Here is a 27187-nt window from a genome sequence, read left to right as displayed (position 1 = left end):
CTGAATAAACCGAGTCGCGAACAGGCTCCGAAGTGACGATCTGAATCAATGGAGTCGCGAAACGGCTCCGAAGTGCCGATCTGAATCAACGGAGTCGCGAACAAGCTACAGGCTCCGAAGTCCCGATCTGAATCAACCGAGTCGCGAACAGGTTCCGAAGTGCCGATCTGAATCAACCGAGTCGCGAACATGCTCCAAAGTGCCGATCTGAATCAACCGAGTCGCGAACATGCTCCGAAGTGCCGATCTGAATCAACCGAGTCGCGAACAGGCTCCGAAGTGCCGATCTGAATCAACCGAGTCGCGAACAGGCTCCGAAGTCCCGATCTGAATAAACCGAGTCGCGAACAGGCTCCGAAGTGACGATCTGAATCAATGGAGTCGCGAAACGGCTCCGAAGTGCCGATCTGAATCAACGGAGTCGCGAACAAGCTACAGGCTCCGAAGTCCCGATCTGAATCAACCGAGTCGCGAACAGGCTCCGAATTGCCGATCTGAAAACTTCGACCAAAGAATTTAAAAAATAACTCTATTTCTCTAATAACTCTAATAACTCTACAACTCTATGAAAGAGTCAGATCATTTATCTAAAAATAAATCGCTATAGTAAAAGAAAAATAATAAGAGGAGTGAAGTTTCCTACCATTCTGCTGTGTTTGGTCCTCACGTGCGTGTGACGCTCTGCGGCGCGTCTCCGCCCCTCACACGCGCGTTTACAGCGCTAAATTAATCATCTTTGCTAATTATTATACATTTACTTCGTTGTCAGCTTCAGGTACTTCATTTATTATTGTTCAATGAACTGTTTGAAACAAAAAAGGTTGTATTTCAGTAATAATTCTAAATTATCAAAATAAAATATATAAAATAATGGTTTCTATTTTAATATCCTTTAAAATATAATTTATTTCTGTGATGTGCAGCTGTATTTTCAGCATCATTCCTCCAGTCTTCAGTGTCACATGATCTTTAGAAATCATGAAAATATGATGATTTATTATTAGAACTATTAATAGTTGCGCTACCAAATATTATTTTGGAATCTGCGATACTTTTTTCAGGATTCTTGGATGTATAATTTAATTAAATTTTTATTATTAGAATTATCAACAGTTTTGCTGATAAATATTATTTTGGAATCTGTGATACTTTTTCAGGATTCTTTGATGAATAAAAAGTTAAAATTAAATAAATAAACTTGAGTAAAAGTACAGATACGTATAATAAAATATTACTCCAGTAAAAGTAAAAGTACTCCTTTTTCAATTTTACTCAAGTGAAAGTACAAAAGTACTCAATTTTTTTATGTACTTAAGTAAAAAAGTACTGAAAGATAGATGTTTGCAATTTTAGTGGATTTAGTGGATGAGTGGATTTAATGATGATATTCACTGAATATTCTCTGATCTTTTATTCCTGTTCAAATAAATGTAGTCGTGGTGATATATACAGTATATATATATATATATATATATATATAGGCTATATACACACACACACACACACCATAAATCAAATATATGGAATATAAAAAATCTTCTGCAAAGAAAACCAAATAGGCTATAAAACATTTAAATGTATTTTTATTTCAGTTGTTTATTTTTTGTATAATTTATAATAAGGACAATAACCCTGAAAAAATATGTATGTGTGTATATATATATATATAGTTATTATTTTTTTGCAAATAACTATAGCTCATTAGTGTGTGTGCGTGTGTGTATACATCCTGTGTGTATACACGATCCTGCGATCGTGAATTCAGATCTCTTTCAGCAGTTCCTGCACTTCAGCAGTCAAAAATACACACTATGTCTCGTAACTTTGAACGCTCCTCTGGTTTCAGTTGTGTTTTTGTTTATTTTGGTGACGTATAAATAAAGTCTTCCCATCTGCCTGCACTTGAGTCTTCGCCTCTTGCGATCCGTGACACTACGTCCTTAATAACAATGGATGAAAAGTTTAGAGCCCTACTGATGATTAAGTCTAGAGTGTGTCCACCTTTGTGTGTGGGTCCATGTACATGCTGAATCGACAAATAAAAAAAAACCTCAAGTCCAAATATTCATTTATCACCAATTAACTGTTTGACAAACACTTCCTGCTTCGATGTCCAGATCTGAATTAAAAAAAATCTCAAACATGCTCCGAAGTGCCGATCTGAATCAACCGAGTCGCGAACAGGCTCCGAAGTGCCGATCTGAATCAACCGAGTCGCGAACATGCTCCGAAGTGCCGATCTGAATCAACCGAGTCGCGAACATGCTCCGAAGCGCCGATCTGAATCAACCGAGTCGCGAACAGGCTCCGAAGTGCCGATCTGAATCAACCGAGTCGCGAACAGGCTCCGAAGTCCCGATCTGAATAAACCGAGTCGCGAACAGGCTCCGAAGTAACGATCTGAATCAATGGAGTCGCGAACATGCTCCGAAGTGCCGATCTGAATCAACGGAGTCGCGAACAGGCTACAGGCTCCGAAGTCCCGATCTGAATCAACCGAGTCGCTAACAGGCTCCGAATTGCCGATCTGAAAACTTCGACCAAAGAATTTAAAAAATAACTCTATTTCTCTAATAACTCTAATAACTCTACAACTCTATGAAAGAGTCAGATCATTTATCTAAAAATAAATCGCTATAGTAAAAGAGAAATAATAAGAGGAGTGAAGTTTCCTACCGTTCTGCTGTGTTTGGTCCTCACGCGCGTCTGACGCTCCGCGGCGCGTCTCCGCCCCTCACACGCGCGTTTACAGCGCTAAATTAATCATCTTTGCTAATTATTATACATTTACTTCGTTGTCAGCTTCAGGTACTTCATTTATTATTGTTCAATGAACTGTTTGAAACAAAAAAGGTTGTATTTCAGTAATAATTCTAAATTATCAAAATAAAATATATAAAATAATGGTTTCTATTTTAATATCCTTTAAAATATAATTTATTTCTGTGATGTGCAGCTGTATTTTCAGCATCATTCCTCCAGTCTTCAGTGTCACATGATCTTTAGAAATCATGAAAATATGATGATTTATTATTAGAACTATTAATAGTTGCGCTACCAAATATTATTTTGGAATCTGCGATACTTTTTTCAGGATTCTTGGATGTATAATTTAATTAAATTTTTATTATTAGAATTATCAACAGTTTTGCTGATAAATATTATTTTGGAATCTGTGATACTTTTTTTCAGGATTCTTTGATGAATAAAAAGTTAAAATTAAATAAATAAACTTGAGTAAAAGTACAGATACGTATAATAAAATATTACTCCAGTAAAAGTAAAAGTACTCCTTTTTCAATTTTACTCAAGTGAAAGTACAAAAGTACTAAATTTTTTATGTACTTAAGTAAAAAAGTACTGAAAGATAGATGTTTGCAATTTTAGTGGATTTAGTGGATGAGTGGATTTAATGATGATATTCACTGAATATTCTCTGATCTTTTATTCCTGTTCAAATAAATGTAGTCGTGGTGATATATACAGTAAATATATATATATATATAGGCTATATACATACACACACACACACACACACCATAAATCAAATTATATGGAATATAAAAAATCTTCTGCAAAGAAAACCAAATATAAAACATTTAAATGTATTTTTATTTCAGTTGTTTATTTTTTGTATAATTTATAATAAGGACAATAACCCTGATAAAATATGTATGTATGTATGTATATATATAGTTATTATTTTTTTGCAAATAACTATAGTTCATTAGTGTGTGTGCGTGTGTGTATACATCCTGTGTGTATACACGATCCTGCGATCGTGAATTCAGATCTCTTTCAGCAGTTCCTGCACTTCAGCAGTCAAAAATACACACTATGTCTCGTAACTTTGAACGCTCCTCTGGTTTCAGTTGTGTTTTTGTTTATTTTGGTGACGTATAAATAAAGTCTTCCCATCTGCTTGCACTTGAGTCTTCGCCTCTTGCGATCCGTGACACTACGTCCTTAATAACAATGGATGAAAAGTTTAGAGCCCTACTGATGATTAGAGTGTGTCCACCTTTGTGTGTGGGTCCATGTACATGCTGAATCGACAGGTAAAAAAAAGCCTCAAGTCCAAATATTAATTTATCACCAATTAACTGTTTGACAAACACTTCCTGCTTCGATGTCCAGATCTGAATTGTAAAATATCTCAAACATGCTCCGAAGTCCCGATCTGAATCAACCGAGTCGCGAACAGGCTCCGAAGTGCCGATCTGAATCAACCGAGTCGCGAACAGGCTCCGAAGTGCCGATCTGAATCAACCGAGTCGCGAACAGGCTCCGATATGAATCAATATGAATCAACCGAGTCGCGAACAGGTTCCGAAGTCCCGATCTGAATCAACCGAGTCGCGAACAGGCTCCGAAGTGCCGATCTGAATCAACCGAGTCGCGAACATGCTCCGAAGTGCCGATCTGAATCAACCGAGTCGCGAACATGCTCCGAAGTGCCGATCTGAATCAACCGAGTCGCGAACAGGCTCCGAAGTGCCGATCTGAATCAACGGAGTCGCGAACAAGCTACAGGCTCCGAAGTCCCGATCTGAATAAACCGAGTCGCGAACAGGCTCCGAAGTGACGATCTGAATCAATGGAGTCGCGAAACGGCTCCGAAGTGCCGATCTGAATCAACGGAGTCGCGAACAAGCTACAGGCTCCGAAGTCCCGATCTGAATCAACCGAGTCGCTAACAGGCTCCGAATTGCCGATCTGAAAACTTCGACCAAAGAATTTAAAAAATAACTCTATTTCTCTAATAACTCTAATAACTCTACAACTCTATGAAAGAGTCAGATCATTTATCTAAAAATAAATCGCTATAGTAAAAGAAAAATAATAAGAGGAGTGAAGTTTCCTACCATTCTGCTGTGTTTGGTCCTCACGTGCGTCTGACGCTCTGCGGCGCGTCTCCGCCCCTCACACGCGCGTTTACAGCGCTAAATTAATCATCTTTGCTAATTATTATACATTTACTTCGTTGTCAGCTTCAGGTACTTCATTTATTATTGTTCAATGAACTGTTTGAAACAAAAAAGGTTGTATTTCAGTAATAATTCTAAATTATCAAAATAAAATATATAAAATAATGGTTTCTATTTTAATATCCTTTAAAATATAATTTATTTCTGTGATGTGCAGCTGTATTTTCAGCATCATTCCTCCAGTCTTCAGTGTCACATGATCTTTAGAAATCATGAAAATATGATGATTTATTATTAGAACTATTAATAGTTGCGCTACCAAATATTATTTTGGAATCTGCGATACTTTTTTCAGGATTCTTGGATGTATAATTTAATTTAATTTTTATTATTAGAATTATCAACAGTTTTGCTGATAAATATTATTTTGGAATCTGTGATACTTTTTCAGGATTCTTTGATGAATAAAAAGTTAAAATTAAATAAATAAACTTGAGTAAAAGTACAGATACGTATAATAAAATATTACTCCAGTAAAAGTAAAAGTACTCCTTTTTCAATTTTACTCAAGTGAAAGTACAAAAGTACTCAATTTTTTTATGTACTTAAGTAAAAAAGTACTGAAAGATAGATGTTTGCAATTTTAGTGGATTTAGTGGATGAGTGGATTTAATGATGATATTCACTGAATATTCTCTGATCTTTTATTCCTGTTCAAATAAATGTAGTCGTGGTGATATATACAGTATATATATATATATATATATAGGCTATATACACACACACACACACACACACACACACCATAAATCAAATATATGGAATATAAAAAATCTTCTGCAAAGAAAACCAAATATAAAACATTTAAATGTATTTTTATTTCAGTTGTTTATTTTTTGTATAATTTATAATAAGGACAATAACCCTGATAAAATATGTATGTATGTATGTATATATATATATATATAGTTATTATTTTTTTGCAAATAACTATAGCTCATTAGTGTGTGTGCGTGTGTGTATACATCCTGTGTGTATACACGATCCTGCGATCGTGAATTCAGATCTCTTTCAGCAGTTCCTGCACTTCAGCAGTCAAAAATACACACTATGTCTCGTAACTTTGAACGCTCCTCTGGTTTCAGTTGTGTTTTTGTTTATTTTGGTGACGTATAAATAAAGTCTTCCCATGTGCCTGCACTTGAGTCTTCGCCTCTTGCGATCCGTGACACTACGTCCTTAATAACAATGGATGAAAAGTTTAGAGCCCTACTGATGATTAAGTCTAGAGTGTGTCCACCTTTGTGTGTGGGTCCATGTACATGCTGAATCGACAGGCAAAAAAAAGCCTCAAGTCCAAATATTCTTTTATCACCAATTAACTGTTTGACAAACACTTCCTGCTTCGATGTCCAGATCTGAATTTTAAAAAATCTTAAACATGCTCCGAAGTCCCGATCTGAATCAATCGAGTCGCGAACAGGCTCCAAAGCGCCGATCTGAATCAATCGAGTCGCGAACAGGCTCCGAAGCGCCGATCTGAATCAACCGAGTCGCGAACAGGCTCCGAAACGCCGATCTGAATCAACCGAGTCGCGAACAGGCTCCGAAGCGCCGATCTGAATCAACCGAGTCGCGAACAGGCTCCGAAGCGCCGATCTGAATCAACCGAGTCGCGAACATGCTCCGAAGCGCCGATCTGAATCAACCGAGTCGCGAACAGGCTCCGAAGCGCCGATCTGAATCAACCGAGTCGCGAACAGGCTCCGAAACGCCGATCTGAATCAACCGAGTCGCGAACATGCTCCGAAGCGCCGATCTGAATCAACCGAGTCGCGAACAGGCTCCGAAACGCCGATCTGAATCAACCGAGTCGCGAACATGCTCCGAAGCGCCGATCTGAATCAACCGAGTCGCGAATAGGCTCCGAAGCGCCGATCTGAATCAACCGAGTCGCGAACAGGCTCCGAAGCGCCGATCTGAATCAACCGAGTCGCAAACAGGCTCCGAAGCGCCGATTTGAATCAACCGAGTCGCGAACACAGTTATGTCTAAATACCCATCTTGGTTAATTTCTGTATCACAACTTTCTTAAATGCTACTGTTTAATAGAACTACTGTATCTAAAAACACCATTTATATCATTTTTTTTTGTCAGCTTTATTGTATTTGTCCTTTTTGTGTGTTACGTGCATTTTTGTTCTTATTATTAATTACAAAAATTGACTAAACTTTTCCCAAAGCATCCGTCAAGCATCCTCCCTTCTCTCCTTCAAAAACCTATTAAAACTCTTTTATTCTCTACTACTCTTCAGTTTTCAGTCTGTAATTTGTACTCCGTTATGGATGTTTATCTCTGTTCTCATATTGTGACAACATTTATACAAACATAAATAATCACAGTTCAAAATAAACCTTTAATGTACGCCATCCCATTAATAAAGTTAACATAATTTATTGGATTATATATCTTTATATAACTTAATCATTATACAAATGATTGATGTGAGAGAGATTCAACACACAAACACTGATCTCTATGAGGATTTCTTACACATTTATTCTTACCGTTATGTCAGTAAGAGTTAATGTGATGAAGAGACTCTATAACATCCCACTGTCACTGATTCATCATTCAGTTCAAAGCATCATGGGTAGAATCTCTCATCAATCTAGAGTTTCACTGATGATCCATAATAATGAACCCTAAATCCAGGATAGAGTGTCTGAGTGAATGTGGTCTGGACTGTGTGGATGAGGCTCATTGTGTCAGAGACGCTGTAGAAGGACAGAGTTCCTGCACTGTGATCCACAAACACTCCTATTCTCCTGACAACATCATCATACACTCCTGTTCTGCTGCGGATGGGCTTCACTGAGAGATCCGTCTGTATGTTATTGTGTGTGAATGAGAAACTGTCAGGAAAGCAGATCAAACTCCAGGACTGATCATTACATCCAAACACACACTCATAACCTGCTCCTTTCCTGCTGATGCTCTTATATGACACTGATATACACACACCTCCTCTCCACTCCAGCTCCCAGTAACAGCGTCCACACACACTCTCTCTACACAACACCTGAGGCACAGGATCAAATCTGTCCGGATGACCAGGATACGACTGATCTGTGTCAGTGAATGTAATCATTCTGTTGTTCTCAGACAGATGGAGGTATTCATTCACTGTGTTCAGATCCAGAGTGAGCTGATGGGAATCTGATGGAGATCAAACACATAGGAATTATGAATCTTTTCGTGTACTCTTCATGTTCAGTGTATCATCAGTGTATCATACATTTTGTTTAAAAGGTTGGAGGAGACAATTAACATCAAATTTCTTAAGAGCGGTTTTCCCATGAAATTGGGCTGTTTTATCCCTGGTCACATAGCGACCCCAATAATGTGAATTTTATCCCCTGAAACATGGGGGATGAGACGTGGTTGATTTGGGCTAGATTTGAATAGCAATTGAGAGTGTTTTGTTGTGAACACCTGGCATCCCTTTCCATCAAGAAGGTAACTTTATTATTACTGACATAGCAGACTCATCGAAAAATACACTGGCATCATGTATTAGAGAGAACATAATCACTTTATACAACATTTAAGTGAATAAAATATCCTTGATAGGCTTGCTTACTGGAGATCCACGATTGTTGACATCTCTCTTACAGGATTGTGTGTGTGTGTGTGTGTGATGTAAAAGAGCAAAGCAGACATTTGGACCAAAGCACTTGTGAGACTGAAAATCTTTCTAAAGGTTTGTGTTGTTTTACTACTTACACAATTATTTAAAGTATAAAAGTTGTAATTTATAATATACAGCATGGTTTTTAATCATAATTTCAGGGGTAACAAGCTTCAGATGGGGGGGGGGGGGTTGCACAGATGATCTTATACAGATAAACCGATATCCTGTTCAAATCATCATCAGTTATAAAACTCTTCTTTCTGCTTCTTCTTACTGACTTACATTGTAGGAAGTCGTTCCTGGTCCAGAGATCAATGTTGGTGAATGTGACTGTGGAAATCAACAGACATGAACAGTGTGATTATCATGATCCTGTATCTATTCCTAACATATTTCTAAAGAGATTGGACCTTGAAGTTGGCATTCGTGATGGTGCACTAGGAATTTTTTGGTGGAAATTGGAGAATTTTTATCAAGCTCAGTTCCCGTCACTTGTGGGGTGCCCCAGGGCTCAATTCTGGGTCTAATCTTATTTTCCTTATACTTACTCCCTCTTCGTTTCATTTTTGAGTTCCATAAAGTTTCATATCACATTTATGCCAATGACACTGTATTTTCTATTAAAATCAGGTACTGATTCAGTTTCCTCTCTGCTAGCTTGTTTAGAGGACATTATGGCTTGGATGGACAATAATTTCCTTCAATTAAATCAGAAGATTGGGCTCCAACAGGGTCAGGATCCTTAATACTGTTCAAATACTGATATTAAACTACACGAACACATCAGCTTATTCTGTAAACATTCACTCTGTCAAACAATTTTGAAAAATCAATTATTAAGCCTAGCTTTTTATTTTTTTAAGGCCGTTAACAATTTCAGTTTCACTTTAACGTGTTACCTCGCTTGTGTGTCTTCTCTAACTCTTCAGCCAGATAGTTCTGGTTCATCTTCCTCAGGATGTCCACCGTGATCTTCACAGCTTCTTCTGGTCCACAATGCTTTATCATCAGATCCACTGTGTCAGGAGCATCTACCTTCTCCAGATCAGCTGCTGAAATGCCATAACAATTCTTTAAATACCATTTAAACCTCTTCAGTTTATCTGCGTCTAGTTCATCCAGAGCGTTCTGGATCAGCATTCAACACAATAATCACACAACAGCTCATTGATAAACTAAACCTACTGGGCCTTAACAATTCCATCTGTAATTGGATCCTGGACTTTCTAACTGGGAGACCTCAGTCACTCCATGTCGGCCACAACACCTCGAGCACTACCACACTGAGCACAGGTGTCCCACAAGGCTATGTGTTCAGCACTGATGCGCGGGTCAATGTATAAACAACCAGCACCCGACCGATGTTTTTTTACAACTAACCCGCCCGCAACTCGGACCGCAAAAAAAATAAAAAAAATAAAATATTGTACCTGACCCGCTTCCTGAAATTAGCATTTTTTGCTATAACCTGGCACGACATCTCTTCTTTTTTAGACTGAAATGTTTTTTCTGTGCATTGTCCCTGATCAAATAAATTCTAAATTCTAAATTAGCAAGGAGACATTTAATTGTTTAGTAATAAACTGGTGTTTTCTGTGTCGCTGCTAAGATGAAGGACTCGCCATGAACGCCAGAGAGAAATGCACATTTCATATGGATTACATAATCAGAGAGTAGCCTATTTATTTTGGTTTGAATATTTTCATTTAAAATTAGAGATTTCAAGCTTTCTATAATATATTGCCTATATTTATTTTTAAACCCACCGACTAAAAGATTAAGACACTACCTTACCCAAAATATCACCCAAAGTTTCTACAGCTTTTTTCAATTTCAGAATCTGGAAAAACGACTGGGTCTAACTTGTTACTGCAGTCGAGCGATATGAATGTGTGTGATGTACAGCATGATAAATGCTCGTCACTTCTGCTGCCCAAACTTTGTCAGCCTGTGGGTCATTTGGTTTATTGGAAAACGATTGCACTGATTTGCATGTTTCTTGATGATGTTTTTTTCTGTGGTACTCACATGCACCATGTCGCTTCACGTTGTATTCTCCACCATGTCCCACAGAAAAACTGCTCTCTCTGCTTCGCCATCTACAGGTCTTAAAGGTCCCCTTCAATGCCAAGCGAGATATTTTATTTAACAGAATTCGCCTACAAAAAACTACCAGTTTGGACTACATCCCTCTAGTTCCTGCAGTAATGACGTCACTAAAACAGTTTTTTGACTAAGCTCCGCCCACATGAATACACAAAAAGGGGGCGTGGTCTTGTTGCGCTCCGACGGAGAAGAAGGAAGAGCTGTTTGTGTTTGTCGTCGTAATGCTGTTATTTTCATCTCGGAGTCCAATCATCTTTGTTTGGGCTTCCCAGGGACACTGTACTTGGAGATTAATGGTCACAATTTATGTTTAACTCAGTTCCCCAAAATTATAATCCACATGTAAAAACCATGTGCAGCACATTTCACTGAGGACAGCTTCCTCAATCTCAATCAGTTTAATGCCGGATTCGCACAAAGATTAATCTTGAAAGATGGAGCAGTTCCCTCTTTGTCTGGAGAAGGCGTTGTTTATGGACCACAATCAAGTATTCTATTCGGCGAAGGTTCGCTCTTTATTATAACACAGAAGGATAATAATCAGTCAAATCAAAATCAATCACAATAATAAAATAAAAATGTGTTGTGCGTCCAAGCACTAGATGTCAGTAAAATCTGGCCTCGTTTTCATGGGCTTTCTTTGGAATGGAAATATTGATATTTTAATTTTAAGCATCATTTTTTTTGTCCTTTATTTCAGTTAATGTCATTAAACTAACGAGCTGAGCCAGCAGAAAAGCTGAAACATGACTGAACCGATTCATTTGAGCGAATCATTTACGCTAGAACAGATCTGATTGATTCAAACTCAGGTCAAGTGATTCACTAGCAAAAACAGATCAAAAGAGCCACTCATTTTCAAATTTCTACATTTTTATATATTTAAATAAACTATAAAATCACACAGGCAAAGAAATCCTTAAAGTGAAAATTCATATTTTATTGGTTCCATACATTAATTTAATCAAGGGCAGAAATTAAGAAAACAAAAGTTATATCAAACAAAAGCATCTACAAGATTGACGGTGGAAAAGATCACCAGTTTGTTTCAATTACAAGTGCAGACCTTTAATCCGTTCAGATCGATTCAGCTGCTCGGAAAGAGAGAGAAAACAATCAAATAGTACAAAAACTGAGTTTCAGCAGTATTTGGGGTGTGTGTGTGTGTGTGTGTGTGTGTGAAACAAAACCACTAACATGTTAATTAAACATGACTAGCTGATCAGAGTTTGTCTCCATTAAACAAACGAAGAACAGAAGAGAAGAAACTGACTGATAGAAAACAAACACTGAATCTGTTTAAAGCGTCTTCAGAAACAGATTTCGATCAGGCAACAAACACAACGCCCCTGATTTCAATTCATCAGTCAAACACAAATTAAAAAGATAATCAAGAGGGGGAAAGACGAGGTTGGTGTGTTTTCATTCTTTACACGTTAGATCAGAATGGCTTTATGTAACTCTAAGGAGGAATACATCTCAATACAGTTATACACAACTCTGCTACTACCTTAAATATACAAGCACAAGTACACGAAAACCAACTCTCTGTTAAACAGAAGACAAACCAACAGAATCTGAGGCTTCAACTCTTTAAGGACCTCCACGGTTCTCTTACTCCTTGGTTTGCAGCTTTCAACATCGGTAAAAAAAAGAAGAAAAAAAAATAAACATTCTAGGGAAATAGAAGCTGGTATAAAACACGGATAAAACGCTCTTCGTGTGATATTAAACATCCTCCAGCGATCAGAGGAAGATGCGAGACTGTCGACATTTCAGTCCAGAAATCAGACAATGACATCTTGCTGAAAGAAAATATGTAGTCTACTATATCAGCCATTAGATTATTGTGTTGTTGTTTGCATTAAAATGATGATTACACATTTCCCCCGCATCTCATTACTGTAACGCAAATCAAAGAGACCGGTAGTGTTTAGACTTTTGCTGATTTATTTATACATATTTTTTAATCTCTCATTGTAACGCAGTCACAAAACTATGGAAGCTTGATTCTTTTTTTTTTCTTGCAATGCTGACTTTTCTCAGAATTGAGATCATACTCATAATTGTGAGTTTATATCAACAAATCTGAGAAAACAGTCAAAATTGATGAAAGGTTGTTGTTTTTTTACCAAGTGGCAGAAACAAGCTTCCATTAAAACACTATTGAATTAAAATATATATATTTTCCTCATGCAATATGTCATTTCTTGTGAGTGTAACGGGAGCTGGATGTGTCTTGGTCTTGTTGGTGTTTTACGTGCTTCATCTGAACTATGCACAGGCTCCTCATAAATCACCAACAAAACCAGGAGCGTTGAATAAAAACTGTCCTGTGACGAGTAAACGCTGTCACGCTCATCTCTGGTCTCCGGGGTCACTTCCTCTGCTGACAGGAAGACCAGCTACTGCAGGTAGATGAATGAGTCGACCGCACCTCTTTCTTCCCATTGGATGCTAATGCTCCCTGGCTCCGCCCCCGGCTCCGCCCCCGTCCGAGTCTCACTGAGACGGCTGTGAGGTGGGGTTGTCGTTCTTGCCCTCTTGGCTGGACGGAGGCTTGTTGTTCCAGGGGCTGTTGGCTCCCAGCGCGGGCGAGTTGTTAAAGCTGTCCTCGTCGTCGATGCCGTTAGCCGCGTCGAACTGTGTGTTCTCCAGCCGCGTGATCAGACGCTCGTCCTCGTCCCCGAACTCTCCTCCCATCAGCGTGGGCTCACCCACCACCATCACATCCTGAGCCATCAGAAACACACCATTAGTGTTACAAACACTACTTCAGTTAACCCTGACCGGCGGGTGTTTGCTGCTTCAGTGAACTGACTGTAGCGTGTTGGTGACGTGTGATTGGCTACTCACCGGGACCTGACTGGACAGCGGGAAGCTGTTTGCTGGGCTCTTCTTCTTGCTGTTGCTGTTGTTGTTGGAGCCGCCGCCGGCGCTCATGGTGCTGCCGCCCGACATCTTACGCTTCCGTCTCTTACTGGGCGCCTGTCTGGCCGGCTCCGCTGCGGACACACACACACACGAGCTCAGACACACACACTACACAGACACCAGCAGAGTCTCTGAGACACACGAGCGTCTCCTGACCTGGAGGAGCCACCATCCTCTGCCACTTCTGGAACAGACACGTCTTCAGACAGTCTCGGGGGCTCAGACTGTACGTCTTGTGTCTGGACATCAGCTCCTGCATGGGCTCCAGGATCACACACAACTGAGACAGAGACGCACAACAACACAAGACAGTTACTGATAGGGCTCTGCGATGTGCCGAATCATATAATTCATCACGCATCAATTTGGGCTGAGAAAAGATAATTTAAAACAGTTACTGTGTTAGGTTACAAAAGCACTGAATTTAACAAAAAAAGTATCTTTAGAAATAAATATTGTTGAAGCTACAATGAAGACTTTACATTATTTCCAGAAGCTGCATCTGAAGTGGCTCAGAGAGAGTTGAACATGAATCTAAATTGTGTAGAAAATGCTGAAATTAATGGGTTTTAAATGGACTTTAGTAGATTTTTAAAATTTACCGTTTAATGAACGAGTCATTCATTCAACTCATTTGTTCCAAAACAAAACAAATGATTGGATCCATGAATGAGTCCCTGAATCATTGACTCATTTGATTCATTTAAACACCCGATTCATTCCAAAATGAAGCAAGTGACTCTTTATGAACGAGTCACTGAATCACTGACTCGTTTTATTTGTTCAGAGAGAATCTGTGCATGGCAGTGAAGCCACACAACTGACAACAGTTGTGGTCAAGTTAGTGGTCAAGAAGTAATTAAATATTTATAATATGTACCTACTCAAGAGAGTATGCGATTTCGGACACAGCTACTGTCTTCATGAACGAGTCACTGAAATGTCGATTCACTTGATTCCTTCAAACATTTGATTCATTCAGAATCGAAGCAAATGACTATAAAGGAGTCACTGAATCATTGACTCACTGGATTCATAAAAAAAATTTGATTCGTTCGCAGCAACAACAGACAATAGTGTGTTTAAACACAACATTAACTCCTTGTTTATTGAACTCTTGTATCAAATCAATATGCAGATATTGGGGAAAAGCAGCACTTTTGCCGATGTGATATTTCTAAACTATATCATATGATATTGAATCCTGCTTCATCACACAGTCAGTCGTCCTGTGTCAAATCATTTTAACATATTATTTTTTCCATAACTAATCACACCAAATTAAGATGTTGAATTGACAGCCCTAGTTACTAATCAGCTGAATGAAAGCTGTAGATGTCGTCTCAGTGTGGTGTTGTGTGTTCGTACTCGGAGGTAGTTGAGGGTGGAGTTTGACAGGCCGCATCTGGTGATGTTTTTGGACAGCTGATCCAACATCTGCGGGTCCTGAGCCTGAGACGGACACATAAATCACAGCATCATCAGGAGTGAAACACCAGCTAGAGGAACAAACACTGAGACGCAGGAAGAGGAGCGTACATGCATGGCCAGGATGCTCCGGGGAATGAGCTCTCTGTGCTGCCGGATGCTGAAATGCCACGTCTTTATTCTCATCATGTCATCGAACATGAACTCCAGGTACAGACGGCCCTCCACACACACCTGTGTGAACATGGGCTTGCCGTTCTGCGTGACCATCGTACACTGATCACAGTCCAGAGACACAAAGTTGCTGTGGAAGGACTCTTTAGGATGCTTGAGAATGTAGTAGAGCTCAGTGGCGCCGCCTTCAAACACACTCCTGAAGTAACGAGGAATCAGCGTCCGGCCGATCGCTGGGAGACACAAGAAGGACAAATAATCAATTCTGGTGTTATTTCTTGAAAATCTGTTACTAAATAAGTAGAGTTGACCGTTTATGTGCTATTTAGTACTGGTGCTCTTGGACAGGTCTGCAGAAGGCCAAGAGAAGGTGGGAAAAAGATCTGCTGCAAGCTTCGAATCAAATAATAAGTTAACACTCTCCATCCAATTCTGAAAAAGCCTAATTTAGATCCAACAGTGCAGACTAATTTTATGCCTGTCTCAAATCTTTCATGTCTTAAAGTTTAGAGAAAATAGTGTTTCACCAACCTACAGAGCTTTCTGCTTAATAACAATATTTTCTAAGTGTTACAATTGTGTTTATGCTATCAGTTTTACATCGGATGCAGCACCTGTTACGCGTGGTGTCCCTCAAGGCTCTATTCTAGCTCCGATTTTATTCTCCTTGTATATGCTTACCCTGGAGGTCGATCTTTAAGAAACATGGTATCTCCTATCACTATTACGCAGATAAATCCAAATCTCTCTGCATCTGGGATCATATAACATGGGTTTGGATACTCTGTTGACTTATCTAGCAGATGTTATGGCATCGATGTCCTTAAATTTTCCTCACCTCAAGGAACGCAAAACTGAGATTATAGCTTTTGAACCTTCTTGGTTAAAATTTTGGCCATTTTTCTTAACTGTGTGAAACCACTTGTGCAGCATTTGGGTGTGTATCTTGATAGTGCTCTCAAATTTGACAAACAGATTTGTACGGTAGTCAAAACCAATCTCAGAGTCTTAGCTAAAGTAAAACCATTTCTTTCTTTTTAGGACTTTAATTTCAACAAGGCTTGATTATTGTAGTTCCCATGAATCAAGCATCTCTTAAATCATCTCTATATGTGTTAACTGTTTCAAAGTAAACCCTGCACTGAACAGAAAACTTGCAATCAGATCTCTGGATAAAACGCTTGATACGTAAAACTTACTGTATCGCTTAGGACCGTCCTCCAGACAAAACGTGATGGTGAGCATAGCGTCATCCTCAAAGAATTCAGTAGTAAAAGCATCCCACCACAGATTATCACACTCCTGAGAGAGAAAAACAGCATGAGATGTCTCTCTGATATCATTCAGCCAGTTGAAGCTGATAGATGTTTCTGTGCTACCATTATAGGGTTTATGTCAGACATATGAAAAGCATCTTAAATTATTAAAATGTTTAAAGCGCTGATAGTTAAGACTGAGAAACACAGAGCTATAAATGTAAACAGAAAAGCAGATCGCCTCACCTCTGTCCAGTTCTGAAGCCGCTTGTTGAGCTCAAATATCCTGTAGTCTGTCTGATTCCCATAAGGTGTGTGTCTCCTGAGAAACAAAGACTGTTTTAACCCTCAGACACACACAGAGACCTCATGAACTCTACATACACTAATAGAATCAATCATATCTCATATTTGATATGCAAGGTCTCTAAATGATTGACATGATCGAACTCTGCTGTCATACTCCAATGTGAATGTCTTACCCGATGCCTGGCTCCAGGTATGTGGGGGGATACATTGGTGTCGGACTGCAGGAACAAGACAGAAACAACAACAAAAATCATGTCAAACCTCATGAAGTTCAATAACATGCTTTATACACGCCATAAAACAGACTAACACAAACAGTTCTCTGCCTGTAGGCACCATCACAGACAGGACGAGAGTCGTTTTCTGCATTTATCAGTGTGCCACAGCAGATATGACACCCACTCAACTGTACTGTCCTGCCACAAGGGAAGCCCCTCCCACTTCCTGAACGCTGTCCAGTTCTAAACACACTGTGAACACGAGTGCTTCCTGCTCCGCTATCTAACAGAAACATGCCCTGACTGCTGATGCTGTCCTCACAGACGCCTACAGGAGCTCAGCACCCCAACACACTGAAACACACACTCATGCACATCAGAAAATATTCTTTATAGATCGTTTTTAGCACTGTATACTGAAGAGTTGATTCTGAGCTCATACGGGTGATCCCGCTTCTGGTCTCTGCTGTGAATGACACTGAAACAGACGCACTCACCCCAGGTCTCGGTCCAGCATGGTGCCGGGGTGGAAGGGGGGGAAAGCGCTTCCGTTGGGGGGCTCCTTTGGGGAGTACAGCTTGAACGACTTGGAGGAACAGCCTGAGCGCGGAGAGAAAGAGAGAAGCACGTTCAGCGGTGATTCAACAACAGAATGCATTAGTTTGACAGAATCACAAAGGCTGCGTTTATATGAACAAAAATAGAGTTTAAAAATTAGAAATATTATTCTAATGTGAATCAGCTGTTTTCTGTGTGAATCTGTGTTAAAGTGTAATTTATTTCTGTGATGCTCCGCTGTATTTTCAGCATCATTCCTCCAGTCTTCAGTGTCACATGATCTTCAGAAATCAGAATAATATGATGATTTACTGCTCAAGAAACATTTCTGATTATCATCAATGTTGAGCACAGTTGTGCTGCACAATATTTCTGGATATTTCAGATTTTGCATTGACTTTTGTGAAAGAGTGCATGTATAGTGTGTGTGTGTGTGTGTGTGTGTGACCGTCTCACACACTCGAGCAGTAAAAGCCCTGCATAAACAGAACACAGGGGCAAAGGTCAGCCACACCCCTCCCTCTCTCCATCCCGCCAATTAAACACATCTATAACACGATGCATTCAGCCACAATGAGGTCACGACCCCTGTCGTCGCGGGAACAGCTCTGACTCATAATGACCGCTCGCTCGTCGTGTCTCGCAAATAAATCTGAGAGCCGTCAACGACACGACGCATCGTAAAATGAAGACTCTAATTGAATTACACAAACAATACGCCCGATAAACACACCGGAGCGACCTCTAAAAGACCGTACGAGAGGACAACGAAGAGAGTTTTCAAAGTCCAAACCTCGATCTGAAAACAGACACATCGCACGTCTCGGCATCAGAGCACATCCTTCATTAAACATTCATCAGTCTTTGAGCCATTAAATATTCACTAGACACAAGTTAGTCCTGTTCACAGACACAAATCCCTCTCACAACAGAACTGCACTTATCAACATTACACGGGAAACACGCAGCACTTCTGCACGTCTGATGAAGGCTTTCTAAGAACGAGCCAGGACAGTGTGAGTAATAATAAACAGAAGAGGTCAATATAGGTCTCCTAATGTAAATGTCTTGTATTAGCAACACCACAAAGCTTGAAAACTACAACTTTTCAATTCAGTTTCCAAATAAACAATAGCTTAAGACTTGATTAGCTTTGCTCTAGATCACCAGAACACAGAAACGGCTTTCACCAGGTCTTCTAATCGCATCGCACTGCTCTTCTAACGTCAAAATGCATGACTCTGATTATTTATCAATGGTTTTATGAAAAGCAGCAAGACTAATTCGACCATGCATGTGTATAAATCTGAAATAAATAGTATTAAAGACGATCTAGAGTATAAAATGTTTATTCGTGGGCGAAAAAGCTTTAAAAATGTATCTGAAATACCACAAATAAATCCGTTTACTTGTGAAATAAACCGAATCAGATGGTCTTCTTTGTGAGATAACAGCAGACGGATAAAAAAAAAAAAAGTTTTTATACTCGATTGTTACATTTGCATCTTAATTTAACACTTACATCTCAAGTAAATGCATCTTGATTTAAGAATGTTTAGATATTTATACTGAGATTTTTGCAGTGTGTGCAACACTTAACATCACGACTATCAATCTAAGACTTTCTGCTGTTTTTTTAAGACCTTTTCAGGTTTAATCCGTGTCTTTAAGACCCACAAAAAACTTTACAGTCCACAGATCAGCAATACGCACACAGATATCATAATATTTCTGATTTATTATCAGACTCAAACATCGAACCGACGCAAAGCAGGAAGCACGCAAAATGAAATCAGCCCGTTTAGTCATTTAGTAAGTATCAGATCTTAAGAGCATCCCATTAAGAGATATCATTCAACGGCTGCTTAATGACTTTCTAAATCAAATCAGACAATAAACTCCAACTTCCCGTTCTTTTTTGAGTGCATACAGGACATACGTCATACAGATCACATACACACGCGTGTTGGTGTAATGGCTAATGGTCCATCGCATGTGAAAGAGGGAAACGATGATCATATGATCGACTAATGACTGTTTTCACCACAACACCCTCGAGATGATGCTGATGGCTTCCAGTAAATGGAAACGACTGCGAATCAAGAGGAAAAACACTTTACAGAGTGAAAGCGTGTGCTGATACAGGAATATTGGACTCCTATTATAAGAACAGAAACAAAAAAGCACAGATTTCTCCAATAAACATGTCGAAATGCACGATGGTTTTATGAAACAAAGCAAGACAAATTAAAACCATGCATGTGTTTATACATTTTTAAAGATGAATTAGTAGACTTTAAGTAGCTGATGTAGTTTAAAATGTTTATTCTTAGGCTGAGAAGCATGCATCTGGAAAAACAATAAATAAAAAGGCAGTTTACTTGGGAAACAAACACAATAAGATTCGTTTTTGTGTGAAATGCACAGCAGATTGATCCAAATGAAGCTTGTTTATTATTAAAGCATGAATAAATCGGCTGATGAATCTATTTAATGAGAAATAAAAACAATACTGATGGCTTCCAGTGAATGGAAATGAAAACAGAGTGAAAGTGTGTGCTGATACAGGAATATCTGACTCTTATCAGAACAGAAACAAAGCAGATTTCTCCAAATAGCGTCAAAATGCATGAGTTTTAAGAAATGCAGCAAGACACATTAAACCGTGCTTGTGTATAAATCAGAAATAAATACAGATTTTAAAATCAAAACTAGTTTATTCATGCGCTGAAAAAGTATATCTGAAATACAAGAACTATATCATCGTGAAATAAACCGAATCTGAGACCCTTGAGCTCATCTGAGCGGATCAGTCAGTATCTCACACACTATATTCACTAACTCGACACGTTTACAGAGAAATCTGAGTCTGGCAGACTTTAAGAAGCCGAGAGTGTAGTGAAACTGTTTTATAGACTGAACGAGCTCGAGTGTTGATAAATGAAGCTCTGCTGAGGCCCGAGGCTAACATTACATGCTAATGCTAGCGGCGCGATAAAACCGTTGAAACAAAACACCAAAACAAGATCCGAGAAAAGCGCCAAACCCGTCAAAATAAAAGTCGACAATGAAATTGAAACAAACCCCATCAGTGAGGTGAAAAAACGGCGTGTAATTAAATAAAACCCCTCAGTTTTACCTGAAACACTGCTGACCGGAGGACCGAGCGACTCCACACGGGCTTTATGGGGATCCCGGGACGCGGAGAATCACGAGAATCGGTGTGAAATCATGGGAAACGGCGGTTAATGAATGAAGAATCGTCCGGTGTACGTTAAAACGCGCAGGTCCCGCGGCGCTCGTGCTCGACGAACCGCCTCAAGAGTCTTTGTGTTCACGCGCAGAGCGAACAATAGACGCGCGCAGGCCTGAGTGATGCTCTCTCTCTCGCTCTCTCTCTCTCTCTCTCTCTCTCTCTCTCTCTCTCTCTCTCTCTCTCTCTTTACAGTGTATCTTATGCCTTGATAAATGTATACTTTATATGATGTATCTATATAGTATTACACTAAGATGCAAAATAATGAATAAAAAAATTGGATAAATTAATAATATAATATAATATTATTTTATAGAAAAAGAGAGCAAGAAATAGTATTAAATAAAATAAGGTGCAAAATAAAATATGATAACAATAATAAAATTTAATTATATTTATTAAAAAATATTGTGTATAGTATTCAAATAATGTGTTAAAATAAATAGAATAATGGATCTAAATAAAAAAATATATAATTATTAATTTCTACATATGTTATATGTTTATAATATATAAATGGAATTCAAATAAGGTGCAAAATAATGAATGCAAGATAAATGAAAAAGATTATATATATAAATACAGACACACACACACACACACACACACACACATGCACAGACAAATAGTATTAAAATAAGGTGCAAAATAATGATAAAATTAATATGTATAAATATATACATACATTTCTAAATATATATATAATTATATAATTTATCTATTTTTATTAATTACTTTGCATCACATTTTATTACTTTTGTATGCACATTTAATTTTCTTGACATCACTTGTGTGTATAATGCTCTGGCAATACTCTGCAAGCACAATAATGCTAATAAAGTGCTTCAAACTGAATATATTTAGGACCAGGCAGCTGGATCAATCCAGACCAATGTTTCTGTACTGAGCCCCATCTGAATGTCCAGCTCAGCTGAATGTAGTCTGTTCTAAAAGCGTGAGAGAGAGAGAGAGGTAAAGCGCTGTCTCTCTCAGCGAGACACTTTTCACATCTCTGTCTGTCATCACTTCACATAAATCATGACTTACAAATGCATGCATCAACTCAACAGCTACATTATGATGCAGAGGCCTTTAAAACACATGCATATGCAGCTTTGCTGTTAATTGCCTAAACTCAATATATATCACAATATAAAAGCATTTATAACACCGTAACGCACACTTGTGAGGAGATTAGCATACTTGAGACTGTCAAAGCAAATCAATGATTCAGTTACACACGCTAACATCTCAAACATGCATTAGTCCTCTTCATAGTCTGACGAGCGGACGATAAATGACTATTACACTGCTGGGAGTTTCAGATAATCAATTCTGACCCAGGTCGATGGTGAGCCACTTAACACAGAGCTGGATAATCAATGACATCACGCTCCTGCATTACAGACCAAAGAATCAAATAATCCAGAAGAAAGCTCTTTTCTCACCCAGTACGTCCATCATGCTGCGTCTAAACACGGTAAACACACGCGTGTGGATCGGAGTATCTCTGCAGGCCAGGCTGAGGACTATCTGACCCGTCAACAGGAAGTCAAGAGAATACATCTGTCACAGGCTTGATAACACTCCGACACCGGCCCCGGATTGTGATAGGGGGTTAAATTCAGGAAAACAATATTAATAATAATAATCTAATATGATTTTGAATTCTGAAAACGTTAAAAATAATATTGTAATATTATATAGAAAATTTAAATAGCACATATTAATACAATTTTTAAATCTGAAAATGTGAATAATAACAATGTAGCATTATATAAAAAATAGCACATTTTAATAAAATGTTTAATTCTTACAAAATTCAATAATAATATTGTAATATTATATAAAAAAATTAAAATAGCATATTTTAATAAAAAAATAATTTTGAAAATTTTTAATAATACTATTGTAAAATTATAAAAACAAATAAAAAGCACATTTTTATAAAATTTGTAATTCTGTAAAATGTGAATAATAATATTGTAATATTATATAAAAAATTGCAGATTTTAATAAAATGCTGTATTCTGAAAAATGTGAATAATAAAATAATTTAAAAGGTACATTTTAATAAAACTTTTTGTTGTTGTTGTTGTTGCACAATTAAAGATAGATTATTCCATGATTTATTTTAGATCTTCCCTCATATTCCCAGGTTTTGCATGAACATGACCAACTTAAACCCACAGTGAAATCTGTCAAAATCACATGGATTCCTATTGAAATCTGGATTTTGACTTTGAAAATAATAATAAACCTTAAGAATGACTATTAATTTGTAAATGTAGTAGTTATTGCACTTATTCTCAGTAAGCAGTGAGAATGTGACCCATAATGCACTGCACACACTCATGACAGCTCTAAGCATTCAAGCCCCTCCTCCCTGCTCTGACACAAAGAGTGGGCGTGGCTCTGTGTTGATTGACAGGTCTCCCGCAGGGCCCTTTAAAGTGCTGATCACAGTGTTTGGATCAGAGGCTCAGGTGTTCAGACTGAGCTCAACAGAGACACCTAGTGCTTAGAGTCAGGAACGACTGACAGAACACTGACTAATAATATATAATATAACAATAATATATATATAACTGAAATAAACAGTCCTGATTAATCAGGCCAAAGAAATTATTTTAGAGAATTTTATTTATTTAAGATTTTTAAGATATATTTTTGCAAAATGGCAAATTTAGCATATAACAAATAATGTTGCATTTTATTCATGCCAAGTCAATTTTGTTAGTAATAAAGACATAAAAAATGAAATGAAAAATAAAATTGTAAACTTTTTAAAATAAATGTAAAAATAAAAACTCAATTAAAATATTAACAATATTATATTATATTATATTAATGACTATAAAATAAAACTGCAGCTCAATTTTTTGTCAAATTTAAAAGTGCATTAATTTCCCCAAATTAATTCCAAATCAATTAGCTGCCTCTTATATAAAACAGACCATGCAAGAATGTTATAATCTGATAAAACAAATAAATCTTGGTGAATTATGACATAATAAAATGTCAAATAGATGGTGTCTTTATGCTGAACTGTGTCTGTCAAAAAAACAGTTTGATGAGTCTAATAACACGACAGCGCTCGGTGAAGGATCACGGTGTGTGTGTGTGTGTGTGTGTGTGTCTGGGGCTGATGGGTAACGTCACATCGCTCTGATGCTGCACAGGAAGACATTTTGTTCCAGATCTGTGGCATTGTGCAGGAGACAGCAGAAACAGCCTGACCAATGACAGATCAGCGTGCCCGACACACACACACACACACACACACCTCCTCTGTCTGGCTGCGGTTGTGTTTTCACGGCGCTCTGCTTTAACTGGTTTCCCTCTAATCAAGCAGATCATGTGACTCAGACAGAGAGGACAGAGCACGAGACAAACTCAGTCTTCAGTGTCACAGACGTATGTTTGGAGAAATAGACAACAATACACCGTATGAGACACAATTATACATTTCTCTTTGATGACAAAAATCATTAGGATATTAAGTAAAGATCATGTTCATCAAGATATTTAGTAAATCTCCTACTGTAAATATATCAAAACTTCATGTTTGATTAGTAATATGCATTGCTAAGAACTTCATCTGAACAACTTTAAAGATGATTTTCTCAATATTTAGATGTTTTTGCTCCCTCAGATTCCAGATTTATAATAGTTGTATCTCAGACAAATTATCAATGGAGAGATGATTTATTTAGCTGATAATGATGCATTAATCTTAGATTCAGACAGATTGACACTTAAGCACTTAAAGCAATTTATAACATAATGAATGTAACTATATTACATTTCTGATAATATGAGTAATTTATATTGTTATAGTAATTTATAAATCACACTTTAATATTACAGTATTACACAAAAAGAGGCAGAAATATTTTTATAATATTTATTATATTTTATCCACCTTATTTCATCAGAGAAGATATTTCAATAAAGGTAATGTTTTTGATGAAAAATAATGATGTGCACAGATATATAATTTATAATTTTTTATAAATAGAAGGAATATATATATTCTGCATAAAAAATATAAAATCTAATTCCTGGATGATCAGTCTTAAGAAATTATTTATTTGAATTTATATATTTATTTTTACAATTTTTAATAATAGATATTTTTTTTCAAGTTGAAAATTCAGTGTATAATAATAATAATAGAAAATGTTTTTTATACATTTTATTATACATATAAAATTGTATTTCTTGGTGACTTTTAGTCTAGAAATTGTATGAGTTGATTTAAACAGAGACTGTTATGATCGTGTGGAATATGATGCTTAACTCAATCAATGTCTGATATAAGACGCATCAAAACAAAAGTCATCAGTGTGTTTGCTGAAAGATATAAGTTATAAGTAAGTTTTGTTTCTTTGTCTAATATGATTAGCTCATAAGACATCAAACCCTGCAAATTATTATTATTGTTATACTTTATTCTCAAATTATTAATGTTAACAACATCAGCATTGTGTGACTAAGTGTTGAAGTAATGTAGTGCAAAACATGAAGTCAGTCACACACACACACACACTCTCTCTCTCTCTCTCTCTCTCACACACACACACACACACACACACACTGTTGTTGTTGTGGACTTCAGTGTGTATGACGTCTGTGTGTTCAACAGTGTTCAGCGTCTGAGGACGTTTTATAGCCAAACAGTTTTAGAAAACTTTAAGAATAAAAACTTTAAGATAAGCTAGTAAACACATGCAAATATTGGGTAAATATTTATTACAGGAGATGAACCATATATTTATGGTATTACATATTTTTGTAAAATAATATATAACAATATTTAAATAATATTTTAGGTATTAAATGCATTGTGCTTATGTTAATAAGCCAATAAACTGATGCAAATACTGGATGTAATATTTAATGTTTAACTAGATTTTAGACTATTTTCTATCCATTTTTTTGATAGTAAATGCACTGTAATATTATATATAAAACATATCATGTTAATAAACTAATAAGGACATGCAAATATTAGTTAACATCCTTTATTTTTGATTAGAAGTGAACTATTTTCTGTCAATGTTTTTAGTATTAAAAGCATAATGTTATACTATATAATTATAAAACCGAGAGTTCCGCTCCTTGATTCTGATTGGCTGAGCTGCTCCTTGATTCTGATTGGCTGAGCCACGTTGGAAGCTGTTGTGATTTACGCTACAAAGTAACACACACCTTTGTTTACTTCTGTGTGTTGCTCGGCAACCACTTTGTAGCAACCTCAACTGTTTCTGAGGAGCTACATTGTTTGGTGGAAGAAACTGTTTTTATACTTTATTTATTCTGTTTTATTTTGTGAAACCTTACTGTGTATATGGAATAACCGTTTTATAAAAGCATTAATCCCAGTGAAGCCGTGGTTTACAGTGAATTTATAACAACGCCCCTTAGCTGTTCACTGTAAACCATGACCTTAACATATACAGTAGTTTTACAATGTAGTGTTAATATATTAATAAGAACATGCACATTTTGAGTTGTTGGCGTTGAATGCATTATGCTATCCAAACACTTGTTGATTTTCTGTCTGTCAAACACACACACTCACAAATATCTGTTCTCATCCGCTGAAAACTACAACACAAACACACGAATCAATCATGAAACGTCTGAGATGTGTGTGTGTCGAGTTTAAAACACAGCGTGACCTTTCATCAAGCCACTTCACAAACTCCCGCTCCTCCTCTGATTTATCTGGAGGTCTCAGCTTTAACACAACAGAGATCTAGGCCACGAAACGCTGTAAATGTCAGCGACGCAAACCAGTTGTTTCAGCAGATGAAAAGTCAGACGTCAGGAGACGGGCAGCCATGTTTGTGCATATCTAACCTCAGCGTGTGTCACTGCAGAGAAAGCCTGGAGCTTACCGGGACACGCACAGCCTCCCACCGACATCTTCTCACATCCCCGTCACCGAACGCTGGAACAGAGGCGAAGAGATCCTCCCGCTGCTGCTGCTGCTGCTGCTCACATGGGCGTCTGATCCACACACACACACACACACACAGCGGCACGGAGAGACAGAGAGGGAGGAGAGAGTGGAAACAGACAGAGAGAGAGAGGGGTTAGAAAAGAGCAGGCACAAAGGAATGAGAGCAGAGAGAGTCGCAGAAGCATAAGAAGCGTGTGGATCATTATCATCACCAAGCATCCAATCAATCCTTTCCATTCTTTAGATGCTAAAGACCCCAAATATGATCCCCCCCATCTTAAAATGTGAAGGGCATCTTTATAGTTTCTTGTATGAAGATCTAAATACATCATGAAAAAAATATTATAAATCAAT

General features: G+C 37.7%; 2 protein-coding genes across 3 annotated transcripts; both read right to left on the bottom strand.

Moving 5' to 3' along the window:
* Window positions 1-7456: 7456 nt before the first annotated feature.
* Window positions 7457-9641, bottom strand: LOC113055727 (stonustoxin subunit alpha-like). Its single transcript, XM_026222117.1, has 3 exons — window positions 9523-9641; window positions 8906-8953; window positions 7457-8148 (listed from the first exon to the last, which is right to left on the bottom strand). The coding sequence occupies exons 1-3, from the start codon at window positions 9629-9631 to the stop codon at window positions 7601-7603; spliced, it is 705 nt and encodes a 234-aa protein (XP_026077902.1). The 5' UTR covers window positions 9632-9641; the 3' UTR covers window positions 7457-7600.
* A 2809-nt stretch (window positions 9642-12450) lies between these two features.
* LOC113055554 (LIM domain-binding protein 1-like) lies at window positions 12451-26897 on the bottom strand. Of its 2 annotated transcripts, none has more exons than XM_026221947.1 (10): window positions 26769-26897; window positions 17546-17648; window positions 17004-17048; window positions 16768-16843; window positions 16465-16567; window positions 15203-15498; window positions 15032-15115; window positions 13820-13943; window positions 13586-13734; window positions 12451-13462 (listed from the first exon to the last, which is right to left on the bottom strand). In XM_026221947.1, exons 1-10 carry the CDS (start codon window positions 26794-26796, stop codon window positions 13232-13234), a joined length of 1239 nt encoding a protein of 412 aa, XP_026077732.1. In that variant the 5' UTR covers window positions 26797-26897; the 3' UTR covers window positions 12451-13231. The 2 variants fall into 2 exon arrangements, with proteins under 2 accessions (XP_026077732.1, XP_026077731.1); XM_026221946.1 differs by lacking the exon at window positions 26769-26897 and adding an exon at window positions 22311-22445.
* Between the last annotated feature and the right edge of the window lie 290 nt (window positions 26898-27187).

The sequence above is a fragment of the Carassius auratus genome, chromosome 36 (genome assembly GCF_003368295.1).
Source record: "Carassius auratus strain Wakin chromosome 36, ASM336829v1, whole genome shotgun sequence".
Taxonomy (NCBI): domain Eukaryota; kingdom Metazoa; phylum Chordata; class Actinopteri; order Cypriniformes; family Cyprinidae; genus Carassius; species Carassius auratus.
This window is presented reverse-complemented; position numbering and strand designations above follow the sequence as displayed.

Bases quoted from the DNA above. Each gene is read 5' to 3' on its own strand.
- LOC113055727 (XM_026222117.1), bottom strand. From the start codon at position 9,631: ATGATAAAGCATTGTGGACCAGAAGAAGCTGTGAAGATCACGGTGGAC. The intron at 8,954-9,522 runs GTAACACGTTAA...TGATTTCCACAG, and splicing joins AGAGAAGACACACAAGCGAG to TCACATTCACCAACATTGAT. The intron at 8,149-8,905 runs GTAAGTCAGTAA...GATCTCCATCAG, and splicing joins CAGGAACGACTTCCTACAAT to ATTCCCATCAGCTCACTCTG.
- LOC113055554 (XM_026221946.1), bottom strand. From the start codon at position 22,428: ATGTATTCTCTTGACTTCCTGTTGACGGGTCAGATAGTCCTCAGCCTG. The intron at 15,116-15,202 runs GTACGCTCCTCT...TGTCCGTCTCAG, and splicing joins GGAGCATCCTGGCCATGCAT to GCTCAGGACCCGCAGATGTT. The intron at 13,735-13,819 runs GTCAGGAGACGC...GTGTGTCCGCAG, and splicing joins GAGGATGGTGGCTCCTCCAG to CGGAGCCGGCCAGACAGGCG.